This window comes from Scyliorhinus torazame, chromosome 11 (genome assembly GCF_047496885.1).
Source record: "Scyliorhinus torazame isolate Kashiwa2021f chromosome 11, sScyTor2.1, whole genome shotgun sequence".
In the NCBI taxonomy this organism is placed as follows: domain Eukaryota; kingdom Metazoa; phylum Chordata; class Chondrichthyes; order Carcharhiniformes; family Scyliorhinidae; genus Scyliorhinus; species Scyliorhinus torazame.
Genome location: NC_092717.1, coordinates 52479291 through 52494159, shown reverse-complemented (window position 1 = coordinate 52494159; position 14869 = coordinate 52479291). Strand labels below are relative to the sequence as shown.

The 14869-nt window shown below is 41.6% G+C and overlaps 1 protein-coding gene across 4 annotated transcripts in view; it reads left to right on the top strand.

Annotated features, from left to right (window-relative positions):
• The window catches only part of LOC140385282 (transcriptional activator GLI3-like), a 526585-nt gene that overhangs the window by 176265 nt on the left and 335451 nt on the right, over positions 1-14869 (top strand). For 3 of the 4 annotated variants that reach the window (XM_072467248.1, XM_072467249.1, XM_072467250.1), the window contains one exon: positions 6738-6980. In XM_072467248.1, coding sequence (XP_072323349.1) covers positions 6738-6980 — 243 coding nt within the window. Of the gene's footprint in view, positions 1-2222; positions 2348-6737; positions 6981-14869 lie in introns of those variants that run through there. The other variant, XM_072467251.1, reaches the window with a different exon arrangement.

Here is a 14869-nt window from a genome sequence, read left to right as displayed (position 1 = left end):
ATGGAAACCTTGTTCCAGCCACTGATTTGCAAATTGAATTGACTCTTTCAGAACAAAATTGGGTATGACCACTGGAATTTTCACATTACATATTGTAGACCAGAAATATGTTCATTGACCAGGTAACAAACAGAAGTTTGAAGGAGAGTTTGTTTCCCCCACCTTGCCCCAAAGAGTGGCAGTGGTCCTCTGCAGGCTGACCAATGTCCCATGTGTACATGGTTTAATTATAGTCACTATAATAAATTTAGTTTTAAATGAAATAATCAAACAGTATTTTTAAACAAATTGTGAAACTAAAGCCCAGAGCACAAACATATCTGTGCTTATGCTGCTAGCCCTTCAACTGTAACTGCTTACTCCAATATCATTTCCACATTTTGACAAGTATGAAGCAGTTCTATGGTCCATGCCTGTGATTTGAAGGGACTGAGATTAAATAGTTCTGTGTTTGTCACACCTGTATTTTTTGATACTCTTACCTTTTAAATATTTATCCAGTTGTTTTTCACCTGACATAGGGTTTACTCTAAGAGCCACTTGTGGCAAAGCATTATATGGCATAATAAATTTTGTGGAGAATTATTTTTCTAACTTCCCCTTTCATTCTTCACATGATAATTCCCTTGTTACTGAATCATTTACGGTGTTTATTTTCGTCAACTCCAATCTTTTAACTGTTTTTCAGGTTTTACTTAACGTTTTTAGCGGGGTGATGAAACCTTGAGGCTCTCGTCACTGGGGGCTTTGAAACTGAAAATTATGTATGCGTTTACTGTAGCTTTAATTGGTGGTTCATTTCCTTTACTATGATACAGCCTCTGAATCAAAAACAGTTTCATTGCTCCCCCAAAAGGAGAAATTTATATGTGTCAGCTATGGTAAAATCTTTGCTATATGTCTTTGAATGATTCCTCATTGAACCAGTTCTATCCGGATGTAAGGATGAAGATCTTTTCAGTGAAGGTAGGATCGTGAGGTGCTTGTGCCATGTATAGCATCCATGCCAAATTCACCTTTTTTTTTGCCTTTTGTAAGTTTTAGAAGTTTCACAGAAACAAGCATAAGCACTTCTGGGAAAGTATTTGATCATTGCGCTCAATTCATTTTCTTGTATTTGCTTTTTAAATTTGGCTCATGAATAGTTTTTTTTGCAAATGCTAACCTACACTCCAAACGCACACAAGGCATTTAGAGCAACAATTGTTCATTTAATTAGTAATTGGACAGTGCAGGATGCATAAGGCATTGAGAAACGTGCACTATTATTGGGAGACGAACAGTGAAATACCAGAAATAGAACGTAAGCTCTGATCAGGGAGGCTGTGAGCACAATTACTTTTTCTCAAATCCTTCTGTGACACTGCAGGGGAGAAAGGACTTTGAAACTTGAAAGGCTGGAGTTTGCTTTCAACCTCAAAAGCTAGGAGGAAAGGGCTCTGAAATTTGCTCAGTACTCCCAATTCACCATTAGCCTGTTTCTTCCTTTAGCCTCGAGGCATTCTCCACTATTTGAAAAGACGTTAAGAAATTCAATCACAATAGCAGGCCCAGTTTTGAACATGTTTCAGTTGGCGTATAGAGGTTTGGTCTTCAGGCTTTGTGTGGGGTGAATTGAACTGAGCAACCATTGGAAAGAGGCAAAAAAGGTGAATGAGCAGCCCATGTGCAGACGCAAATCCCGACAGAGCAAAGATGCTCTTCCTTGATCTTTGCACATGCAGCATATGGGGGCCTGCTTGTGGCAGAGTGTGAAGCACAGCCCATACTAAAGTCAATACGGAGCACTTGGTTTATCGCAAGACTCTTGTTGAGTTTGTTTTGTAATTGAAGCTGCTGTTGACCCTGTCTTGGGGACCATTTTGTAAAACCATTATTCTGCATAAACTAAAATAATAAACCTTCTTTCTGTTAGGCTGATTGTGATGGTGTGACACTAGTTTGATTTAATGATTACCCGCCTGACCCCCTGAGCTCCAGAGAACTGTTTAAATAGAGAATAAGTTCACTTGGAGGCACATCGGTAGAATACTAATGAGGTGGTTAAACTTTGCATGGCACCAATCAGTTTTTTTCCCCCTGAATTACTCTAATGGGAGAGGCTTTGTATGTGAGAGAGATTACAGAGGATTGCCCATATTTTCAGATGAGACTGTGACTTGCTCAGAGCGAGTGAGCTGCAGGTTTTATGAACTGAGTTGTTGGCAATGTTGAAGTTTCTAGTCTGTCTCCAGCACCTCGCTGGTGTGTGCATGTGTAGGACTGTTGCAAACCAATACCATTGTTTTATTTTGTGAAATTCAAAGGAGCTTGCAGCAAAAGTAGAAGTACACTCGCCCTTAGACGTGTAAGTTCCAGGAATATATATTTTATCCTCCAAGTTTGATTTTCGAGGGTGCTTTTTTTTATGTTACATGATTAATGGTGTTCAGCAAATTGCTAATCCAAGTTGGAATTTTTGAGGTTTTAAGTAACTTGTCTTTTTTTAAATAAATTCCTATGTCCTCTTAACCTATATAGTCTTTCCTTCATCTCAGGAGTTGTTCACTGTTTGTATATTTAAGTCAGATGTCATATGTTGCTGGGGGTGCGGCTTATATTTCTGCAAAAGAATCACTTGTTGCTGTCCCATGTGGTTTATTTCTCTGACGAAGTTGGTTTGGTGCAGACTGCCAATATTTATTTCTAAATGTGTTGAACATTGTGGCAGAACAAAATAGTGTGAATGATGCACCTGTGCTCTGTTGTTAAACACTACATGGTGTACATTTGTGTGGCAAAAGATATTTGAGTACTGCGCAATATTATTCAATGGCTACGTTAACAAAGTAAATGTTATTTCAGTCAATCGTTTGGATGTAAAGCTTAATTTATGCGGCGGGAGTGAAGCCTTAAGGCACTGGACAAAGAATTACTTTGTGATTTTAATTTATTTTTGGAAGGTGAGAACTGCCTGATAATCAAGCGAAGTGCTATCCAAAAAGGGGAAAATGGATTTTAGAAAAGGCCAGCGCCTTAATACGAGCGATTATTACGGCAGGAAATGGCATTGACATATGGTTGGACTTGGCTTTTGGTTCTGATCAAATTTCCTCTCCCATTTGCTTTGCCTCTTCCACTTGTTACCCCTTGATTACAAAAGTGATTTCTTTTTAGCCTCCCTCTCTCTTTTGTTTTCTCCATCCTTTCTCTTCCACCTATAACTTCCTCTTCCCTGTTTTTTCACCCGAAAAAGAGAGTTGTAAGACCCTTGTTCCTGGTGAGTTGCTGTTGAAATAGAGCAGACATGCTCCTTACTAAACCAGTGTCACTCATTACATCTGGGCACCTGACTTCTCAACAAGGACAGAAATTATCACTTTTAGTGGTATTCGTAATCATTCGATGCTAAACTTGGTGCCTTAACTAGATGTGCGCATTGTACTTAATTAAAAAAAACAAGAAATTGGAACAGAATGCTTCACTATGACGTTAATATAATAAATTGTCAGGATACGGAGGAGGAGGAGGCCTCGGTGGAGGAGCTGAAAGGTAAATGGGAGGAGGAGCTGGGAGAGGAGATAGACAAGGGTACGTGGGCGGACGCCCTGGGTAGGGTAAATTCTTCCTCCTCTTGCGCCAGGCTTAGCCGGATACAATTTAAGGTTCTGCACAGGGCGCACATGACGGGGGCAAGGCTGAGTCGGTTTTTTGGAGTGGAGGACAGGTTTGTGAGGTGTTCGGGGAGCCCAGCAAATCATGCCCACATGTTCTAGGCGTGCCCAGCGCTGGATGGGTTCTGGAGGGGCGTTGCGAGGTCGGTGTCTAACGTGGTAAACACCCGGGTTAAGGCGAGCTTTGGGGCTCGCACTATTTGGGGTATCGGACGAGCCGGGAGTGCAGGAGGCGAAAGAGGCCAGTATTCTGGCTTTTGCGTCCCTGGTAGCCCGCCGGAGGATTCTGCTGCAATGGAAGGATGCGAGGCCCCCAAGCGTGGAAGCCTGGATCAGCGACATGGCATGGTTCATTAAATTGGAGAGGGTAAAATTTGCCTTAAGAGGATCTGTGCAAGGGTTCTTCAGGCGGTGGCAACCGTTCCTAGACTTTCTGGCGGAGCATTAGGAGATGGTCAGCAGCAGCAACCCGGGGAGGGGGGGGGTGGGTACTTTGTGTTTACTACTCTGTTTATTATCGTTTTATGGGGGGGCTTGTATATTGGGGGAATACATGACATAGCTATAAGATGTTTATTTATGTGTTCTTTGTTTTTTCTTATTTCTGTGGTGAAAATATGTAAAAAATTTGAATAAAAATATTTTTTTTAAATTAAATTGTCAGGATACTTTCCAGTGCAAAAAATCATTTATCCAAACTAGTTGAAACAGTTCAACATTATTTCATCATAATTTACAAATGCTCTCCTGCACAGTTAAAGCTAGCACAAGAGTGAGAGAACCTTATCGTGATGCAAAGCGGTCTTAATTTTAACAGTTGTTGTATTATCCTTTTTATGATGTTCTGAGCAAAGTTTAATTGCAAATTGATGTAACTCAGACATATCTCCTCCCCCTTCCCGCCCCCAACCTGCCACACTAAATGTTGTTCAAGTGTATGGGGACACACAAATATGCTGGTTGATGGACCTGCAAAATGCAGATGCATGTTCACGCAATCAAACAAACCGATGCGCATGCACACACAGCCAGGTGTTTGCACACATACACGGTTAGCACTGCTAGGGGCGGCACGGTGGCACAGTGATTAGCACTGTTGCCTCACAGCTCCAGGGTCCCGGGTTCAATTCCGGCCTCAGGTGACAGTCTGTGTGGAGTTTGCACATTGTCCCCATGTCTGCGTGGGTCTGCTCCGGGTGCTCCGGGTTCCCCTCTGTCAAAACCTCACGGTGTCTGCATGGGTTTCCTCCCGGTGCTCCGGTTTCCTCTCACATTCCAAAGATGTGCAGGTTCAGTGGATTGGCCATGCTAAATTGCCCCTTAGTGTCTAGGAATGTGCAGGTTTGGTTAAGGGGTTATAGGGATAAGGGGCAGGGAGGTGGACTTGGGTGGAGTGCTCTGTCAGTGGGTGGGTGCAGAATCGATGGGCTGAATGGCCTCCTGCACTATCGGGATTCTGTGTGCGCATGCATCGTCAGATGAACACATGTAAACAGGCACATTCAAGCACACACAGATATACACAGGCGCACACGATTAAACATGCAACTATTAACACATGCATGCAGCCGTGTCCAGGCATTCATGCACAGATGCACAATAATCAGTTATAATGAGAAATCCGGGTTTATGATTCTTTGTGACATATTTTAAATTTGATGATAGAACTATTCAAATCTAATGAAAATGATCCTGAATAGTGATCTGACCACTTGCTGAAATAGTTTAATTTTGTCTTGAGAGAAGTAAAACAATTTACTAAAGAATTGGTTCAATCATTGCTTCAGTTTTGACTTGGTGCGAGTACAGTGAAACATAAACAGGAGGTTCTCTTTCCTCGCTCTCATTGAATGTCAGCTGGGACTTGGCCAATGGCACACTTGCCTCTGAAGGTTTCTGGTTCAAGATCTACCCCAGGGCTTGAGCACAAAAACCAACATACCATCCCAGTGCAGTATTGAGGGAGTTTTGCACTGTTGGAAGAGTCATCTTTCAGATGAGATGGTTAAACCGGGTCCCCATCTGTTGCTGCGATGGATGTAAAAAAAATAAATTAAAAAATAAAAAAATTAAAAAAAAAAAAAAAAATTCCAATGGCAATATTTTGAAGAAGAGGAGGGGAGTTATCCCTGGTGTTCTGGCCAATATTTATCCCTCAGTCAACATCACAAAAAACAGATTATCTAGTCATATATTGCAATTTATGGGAGTTAGCCAAATTCACTGTCACAATTCCTACATTACAATAGTAACTACACTTCAAAAAATACTTCTTCAGCAAGAAAGTGCTTTGAGATGCCCAGTGGTTGTGAAGAGCTGTATATAAATGTGAGCCTTTTAAAAAAAATATTAATTTGAAGGGAAGATGGTGGCATAGTGGTGATGTTGCTTACTGAACTAATAATCCAAAGGCCCAAGCTAATGCCCTGGGAACACTGGTTCAAATCCTAATCTGGCAGCTAATGGAACTTAAATTCAATTAATAAATCTGGAATTGAAAGCTAGTGTCAGTAATTGAAACCAATAAACTATTACCTATTGTTGTAAAAACCATCTGGTTCACTGATGTCCTTTATCCAATCTGGCCTACACGTGATTCCATATCCACAGCAATATGTTTGACTCTTAACTGCCCTTTCTTTTTTTTTCTTTTAAATTTAGAGTACCCAATTATTTTTATGTTTACAATTAAGGGTCAATTTAGCGTGGCCAATCCACCTAACCTGTACTTCTTTGGGTTGTGGGGGTGAAACCCACGCAGACATGGGGAGAATGTGCAAACTCCACATGGACAGTGACCCAGGGCCGGGATTCGAACCCGGGTCCTCAGCGCCGCAGTCCCAGTGCTAACCACTGCGCCACATAACTCCCTTTAACTGCCCTTTCAAGGGTAATTAGTGAAGGTCAACAAATGCTTGCCTTGCCACATCCCATGGAAAAATTTTAAAAAACAGAAGTTAAGAATATGCTGATGTTGCTTCACCAACACTGGGTCAGTAACAATAAAATCAGTTTTTGCTTCAGTAATACAGTGGTATCTGCTTTGACGCTGTTTCTGATTTTGAGTCTGTTTCCTTCTTCTAGAGGATGAAATTCCTCGCACCTATCACAGAGAGAGAAGAAACGCAATTGCAATGCAGCCGCACACTGGTGGGCAAAGCCTGAGGAAAATTGGTGAAGAACCATCAACTTCCAGTGAAGATAGAGCTTCTCTAATAAAGAAGGAGATCCATGGATCATTGTCACATATACCTGAACCTTCCATCCCCTACCGTGGGGCACTTTTTGCTATGGATCCAAGAAATGGCTACATGGACCCGCATTATCGTAAGTACTGGTTCAATTCACTTCAGTTTTAAAAACCAAAAAACATGTAGATGCCCTCGATGATTTTTGCTCGGAATCTTATCTCATGGGTATTTCTAACTGCTAAGTTAGTCTATTTGGATTGATCCAGGCTGGCCAAAAAAGATTAGAAAATTCTGGCAATCCTGTTTAATTCACAAAGCCGGCTCCATCAGTTTGAGCTTTTTTTTGGAATCAAGATCAATGTATGCTGGATGTGGCCTGCACCAATTCCACCATCTTTCTTTTTAATGCCCAAATCTTGTCTCAATGTCCAGGAGATCTGGGGGAATGTGATCAAAGGAGGTTCCTACAGTCCTGCAGCAATTTTAGTTTGTTTAATTCTTTTCCACATGGCGACTTTTTGAATATGTTTCTAAATTAAATTTAGTGAAATGAAGCCAGCTGAATGCATGTTGAGGGAGTGTTTCATTTAAGTGACAGCCCAGTGACAGACACGCTTATGTCCACTTGTTAATTTGTTTAAATTGCAAGCAACTTTGGTTTTGCTCCAAGTAACTAAGTATCTTTGGAGTTGAAATTGACACATTAGATTTCTGCATAGAATTGTATAAAGTTGAAATCATGCTGGTTGCAATTTAAGTATGAAATGAATATATAACCCTTCGATGACAACAAAAATCAATCTGAAGTTGGGTTGGGCAGAAGATTCTTCCTGTTATTTTAAGATGAAGTATAGTTAAGCAAATATTCCAGGTAAGTGAATGCAGATTTTAAGGCAGAGAGGCCACTCATTTAATAAGAATTCTCACGAGCTGTAAATGCACGAGGGAACGGGAGGGCATCATCAATATGATTTGCTGAGATTTAAATGTTAACACATCAGAATTGAAGTGTAGGTAGCCTGTGATGGACATGTTGTTAATTCAGTTGTGAGCATGGAAAAATTCTGATGTTTGACACAGTAAGAAGATGCTTTTCAGCTTGCAATGAGGCATATGATATACAGGTTGTAATAATGTGCAGATTATAAAGATGCCACATCAGATTCAATCGCATTTTGGTCAATTGTCATACCTTTTAAATGCTGGCATGGTGTAGTTGGCGCAGTCAAATTCAATTTAATTTGAAACTGTTACAATACTTTGCTCTTCTGCACTAAATACAGCTTAAATTATTGTGAAAATGTGCACAAGCAGTGACAAATCCCCCCCCCCCCCCCGCCCCCGCCCCCGGCCCAACACCTGCTTTTTTTCTCTTCCTGGTCGTATCTTTTTATGCAAGATACATGGTACTGTGGATTTGTAAAACCAAACTAAACCATTACAGTTTTGGCAAGTGGTACCTAAATTAGGTTACATTTTCTGTAAGGGAAAAATACAAACTTGGAACTGCAAGTGTAACACTTTCTTTCATATGTGTGCCTTGAGGCAGACTACCAATGATATTATTATGGGAATTCTGGCTTGATGCCTATACTTCACGTGAACGTTTCAAAAGACAGCTAGATGGTGAATGTGTGTACAACCCAAATCTTCAGGTTAATCCTTTAATGGTGCTGCTGATCGGAGAATCTGAAATTACAGGTCATCGAATTAGCCTATAGGCCATATAGGTTTACAGTTCAGAAGGAGGCCATTCAGCCCAGCCTGATTGTGTCAGTTTCTTTACTAACCTATGTCATATAAAGGGATCTGTGAGGTTAATGGATGAGAAGGTGATGTAAGGTCCAATGGTATAAATTAGTTTACCTTGAGTGGGTGAGATAGTATCACTTCTGGTTATCTGGTTTGGACATGCATGATGATAATTGTAATGAGGTACTTTCTACATCTTGTAAGTTAAATCACTTGACTTCAGACTTTTGATGTGAAAGCTGAATGTGAGGCAAGCATGCTTTTAAGTCTGTCCAGACTGTGTTTCTAATCAACACGTTGAGCCTCACAGAGGGGACTGGATCTGGTGCTTTCTATATTAGCCAGAAGGTTTAGTATCTTAGGTTCAAAGGTCATTGGACAGATGACTGATTAGCAAAGACAGCTGATTAGTGCGGGTTTTAGTATTAGAAATGCCAGGGATGAAAGCAGGTTTGATTGTCTTATTAGCTTAGCAGCAGAGGGGAATGTACACTTTATAGGACTTGATCAAAGAGATTCTAAATGTCAAGTCTGGACATTGGTCTTGTAGGTCTGGGTACTAAGATTAGGATGTAGGGCCGTTTTATTCTCTTATTGACCCATTATGTGTTACTGATGCTCGTGAAGCTATTATCCTGCAGTGGAATATTATAACTGGGATTCCAGTAAATTAGAAGATGTTCTAAGTGGGCTTTCATAAATAAATGATTGGGAGTACAGATGCAAAAAAGATCCTTTTTATAACAGTTAATACTCTCAATAGTTCAAGAATATTGTGGTCAGTCTTATGTTTTAATGCTGCAGATGCAGAGTTTAATTTTAAGTAATGGAAAAAACTGTGGCATGTGCTGACCTTCCATGCCCGAATGCCTCTGTGTTCCTGTCCAGTGAAGCTCCGTGCCTGATGGTAAATAAAGATGTTGCTTTTGTTTAGAAAAAAGCAGGATTTCTTTTCCCTCCTGAAAGTGGTGTTCTTTTTGGTACTGATTCACTGTGCCAGCACCTTGTCCAAGGGCAGTTCCCTATGTTGGAGCCAAATCGGTGTTGGAGCTCACATCGCTGCCCATTTCAAGGTTGAATCATTTCACAATCCAGCAGAAACCCATGGAATTCCCAGCAGAGGTTCAGTGACTTCTCTTCTCATTTCGTAGCCGAGGGATATGGATGTAATTCTCATGCTTTGTTCCCATCTTTCCTCCCACCATCCTATCAAAGATACAGAAGCTCTGGCCAGATGAATTATACTTGTGACCTGAGTGGGATGAATGGGTCAGCAGCAGTGGGCCACTATATGGACTGAGCCTTTTTCAAAAGAAAAGTGTCAAGATTTCTTTCTCTAGATGAACTAACTGTGCCTCCCTCTGTGTGGGGTTGACTGCATTCATAGTGTCTTTAATTCCTGTTTCCAGCAGAATATATTTGTAGTCAGTGCAGGGTGAACCTTAGTGAGGTGAATCCCCAAATAACAACTATTTCACAATTTGTGCTAAGTAGTAATGAGGTTAGGCTGAACTTTAATCTACTTGGACTCAGTTGCAGGAGCAGAAATTATAGTGCCTATTCTTGTCTGGCCATACCAGGACCAAGCAATTGATATGAGGAAATATGCACAGGTGGCACTTGTATATCTACGCTTGTCGTTTTAATGGTGGTATTTGTGTTTATAAAGTGTGCTTATCGAGGTGTTGTTTGTGTATTTACCCATGCCCATTTTAAGATGGTGTATCCTCATGTATACTTGAAGGTGGACCTTTCATCTTGCTCTTTTAAAGAGGTTATTTGTGTGTCAACGTCTCTGCTCTTTTTAAGTTGACAAGTAAAAAAAGAAGCATTGCCAGCCTACACATGGCAAACTCAATAATTGTTTTATTGTAACTTGGGTGCTTATTCCAAACAATGAAAATGCAGTAATAATCTGACTTGTGCAAAAGAAAAAGCAGATGGAAATTGTAGTGATCTCGGTAGGTGCATGCACACAAGGGATTAATGGGTAGATAGCAGCACCACATGATCACTAGAGGGCTGGACCAACAGGGGTATAAAGGGCAGCCACACAGGTTCTCTGCCTCTCTCGTGGGTTTCTGTGAACAGGGCAACATCAGAATCACATAGATAGTTAGTGGAGTTACGTTTAGTTACAATTGTTAAATCTTGTTAACAAATCCTTAAGCACAAACATCCCTAGTTCCCATGTTAAGTTAAAGAACTTGTGCATTAATAGTTATAGTTACTCAATAAATCTTTGTTGTTACTGGACGAGTTCGAGTCTTCTTCAACAAGATTCAGAGGACCTCACCATCAGCCAAGGATTGAGTAACACGTGTTATCGACCACGCAGGTATCACCACATGGTACTATGGAGTGTTGGCCTTAACAACAAAAACAGAAACTGGCTAGATTAGGTTCGATAGACCAGTGAAAAAAAAAATTGGATAAGATATTCGGCCAAGGAAGGCATTGCTACACTTGGATCTCTCGGGCACAAACCGGTAAGATGAAATCACTTCCAGCTCCAGAACACCTCAGAACCTCTGGTAATCTCCAGTATAATTGGAAGATTTTCCTGCAACTATTTAATTTGTTTCTGGAAATTAAGGACATGACCGCTGCGCCAGATAAAAACAAATTGCATACCTCTTAGCTGCGGCAGGTAAACCGGCCATGGAGAAATATAACTCATTTACCTATGCCGTAGGGGAGGACAAGGATAAGTGGGACACAATTATTAAATAATTCGATACCCACTGCAAATCGGAGGTGAATGAAACATTTGAATGCTTCAAGTTCACCAAATGTATACAAGACCAGGAGAATCGTCCAGCAGCTTTCTCACTGACGTAAAGCTGCTGGCCCAATCCTGTAATTATGAGACCCTCCGTGACTCCCTCATCAGAGACCAAATTGTCAGTGGTATCTCTGATGAGGTACTCAGAAAATCTCTCCTTAAGCACAAACATCTTAATCTTGAAATGGCTACACAACTATCTTCTGCTCATGAAATCACAGAAGCTCAATATCAACAGTTTACTTACCAGGACCAAGGCCTCCACCACGAGGTTGCAGCAGTCAAAATGGTGGCCCAGACTTCTCAAAGGTGCTCCTCCACCGGCAATCCCACGCGTGCGGACCTGCAAGTGGCCCACACACATGCGCAGTTCGCACGGAGACTGGAACAGGCTCAGAACGCTACTGCACATGCGCGAGTGTGCCAGGATGGCGTCATGATGTGTCATAACTGCGGACATGCACACTTAAAAGGGCAATGTCCAGCTTATGGCAAACAGTGCCTGAGATGTGGAAAGTACAACCACTATGTCTTCAAATGTCGAGCTGTGCTACAGATGACTTCCACTGGACAACAACTAAGACCCTGCGACGTTCGGAACATGGCATCTATGGACCGCCAACCAATATTCAGTGATTACCTGTCCGAAAATGATGACCTTGCCTATGATGACTTCTATGGTGTGGACATGGTTACAGTAACTGAGGAACCTTACATCGCCACGCCTCATCCAAAATGCCCGAAAGTGAACGAAAAGGGGTTTAAAGTCTCAAAACAAAAAATTCATTTCACCAGCGACAGAATGAAGCTCGAGTCTCCACTCACAGTTAAAGATCATTGCCGCAGCACCCTGAAACATACCGTTTGCAACACCCAAAGAGAAGAGCACAATGACAAATCCATAGCAAAAGATTTGTTGATTGACGATGATTACTCAGGAGATGAGTTCCTCATTGGACAAATAGAGCACCATGACACATCCTTGACAAGAAGCGATGATTTGCTCGCTGATGAATGCCACTCAGCTATGGATCAGTTCTCAGGATCTGATGGTCACTGCAGCAGCAACATGGGTGCCAAGTCCCATACGAATCTCATGATGGGAGAATCCAGTACCATGACGACATGGCAGCTTGTCGACAAAATGGATGACATCCACATGTTGCATATCCTAGCAGAAGGCGACGGCACGCAGAGAGCACAGATTGACTCCACTGAGGGAGTGATACCGGCCTCCATAGCGAGCTCCTTGACGGGCTCCAAAATGGCCACAAGCAACGACTCCGGAGCAATAGCTGTGAACGAGGAAGACTATGATGGTCTATCTGCCTTGTATGAGCAGCCAGCAGCAGACATTAAATGTCTACCCACTGTTGATCAAAGCAGTGAACAAAACCACAACAACAACAGATCTCGTGATTTTGTGTCTGCGCCGCAGCAATCACCCAACCCAGCTTGCATAAAAGCTGACTTACGGGGTCAACACTGCAAGCACAAAAGAAAGTCTGCTACTAACGTCAACTTACTTCGACCATTCCGATGTCTCATAATGTCCTCACGGACACACATAAACACTGACGGTGGTCACAATGACATGACGACATCAACACTGCCACCTCAACAACAGGCAAAGGGATCAACCCACCTGATCAAACGCATACAGTCTGGACTCACAAGGTTTTTCGTTAGGATTGGATTTTTTAAACATTGATTGACTTTGTACAGTCATTAATACCATCCCATTCCGTGCACAGCATTACTTGTTTTATCTGTTCCAGTTAACTTAATTCATTATGTTTGTTCAGTTTTTGTTACACCATACAGTTTAATGTAACACATTAAAAGGGGGGAGATGTAGCGATCTCGGTAGGTGCATGCACACAAGGGGTTAATGGGCAGATAGCAGCACCACATTATCACTAGAGGGCTGGACCAACAGGGGTATAAAGGGCAGCCACACAGGGTCTCTGCCTCGTGGGTGTCTGTGAACAGGGCAACATCAGAATCACATAGATAGTTAGTGGAGTTACGTTTAGTTACAATTGTTAAATCTTGTTAATCAATTCCTAGTTCCCAAGTTAAGGTAAAGAACTCATGCATTAATAGTTATAGTTACTCAATAAATCTTTGTTGTTACTGGACGGGTTCGAGTCTTCTTCAACAAGATTCAGAGGACCTCACCATCAGCCAAGGATTGAGTAACACGTGTTATCGACCACGCAGGGTAACACCACAGAAATGTTGTTATTTTCCCTTGCTCCAATGTTGGTTCTGAATAAAGTCCCATTCCCAAAGGGTTGGGGCTGTATCTCATTGGTGTCTGTGCATTAGATGTTTTGGAAAGAGAAATAGATGCTTCTGTTGCAAAGAAAAATATCCCAATTTCAACAGGTTAAAAAGTCTTTAAGTCATTACATTTTATGTAATGCAGATTCTTTGCTTTATGACATGTTTGATAAAATAGCTGCTGTTTTATTGCTTTCTGATATCAGCCATAGATTATTGCCCATTGGCATTGATTAGTAGGTATTAGTGAAGGCCCTTCTCACATGTGACTGGTCTTAAGCCATTCATGTGTAGCTGAGGATATAATGCAGTGTTCACTCTTGTTCAAACAGGCCAACATATTTTGTGGATTAGGTTTAGTAAAATAACTCTTGAGCAGGCAGCATCTCACATCAGGGTTTAGTTTCACGCCTGTCGACCTCAGTGCTGTTTATCAAGAGAGTGAGAGTGTGAAAGATCAGAAGAGGATGGGCGACATTTTGAATGACAAACGCATGGGTGACCTTAACTTTCTGCAATATCTCTTAAATCTGTCACGTGTGTATTATGCTATCCAGACAATAGTGCACTATTTGCAAAGAACATTCTCATACTCGGTTATGGATGGTGATTTCTCTCCCCCCCCCCCCCCCCCCCCTCCTCCTCCCTCTTATATAGTCAGTGTTTGTAACTAATATGCTAGCACCTGCAGGTATAACCACCTGGCTGTCAGTCCCCTGATGTAGTACTATTTAGAAGTCTGTTGTTGCAGAATTTTGTTGCCAGCTACTGTAAAAATAAATATGAAAGTAAAGGCATTTTTATATATAACTTGGAATCCCTCAGGAGCTGTGCTCAAATGGAGACCCACAGCCTCCATGTTCCCTGTTCTAAATCAAGGCTCGAGATTGATGGCTAAGGAGGAGGATATTGGCTTCACCTTTGAGTGGAGATCCAATGACAGCTCATAAGACCAAAAAAACTCTTGATTTCTATTATCTGCACTCTGGAGTCCAGTTTATTTTCAAGAGTTTAATCAATGTGTGGACCAATATATACACTAGCTGCCAACAATGATCTTTCTCTATAAAATGTCTTAAGTGCACCATTTAATGAGCTCACTCTGCAGATCCTGGGGCAAGCTCACGGCAAAGGGCATTTTGGTGCTGATTTACAAAACTGTCTCTTCACAGCTGCTTCTAATTGTTGCACGCATCATAACT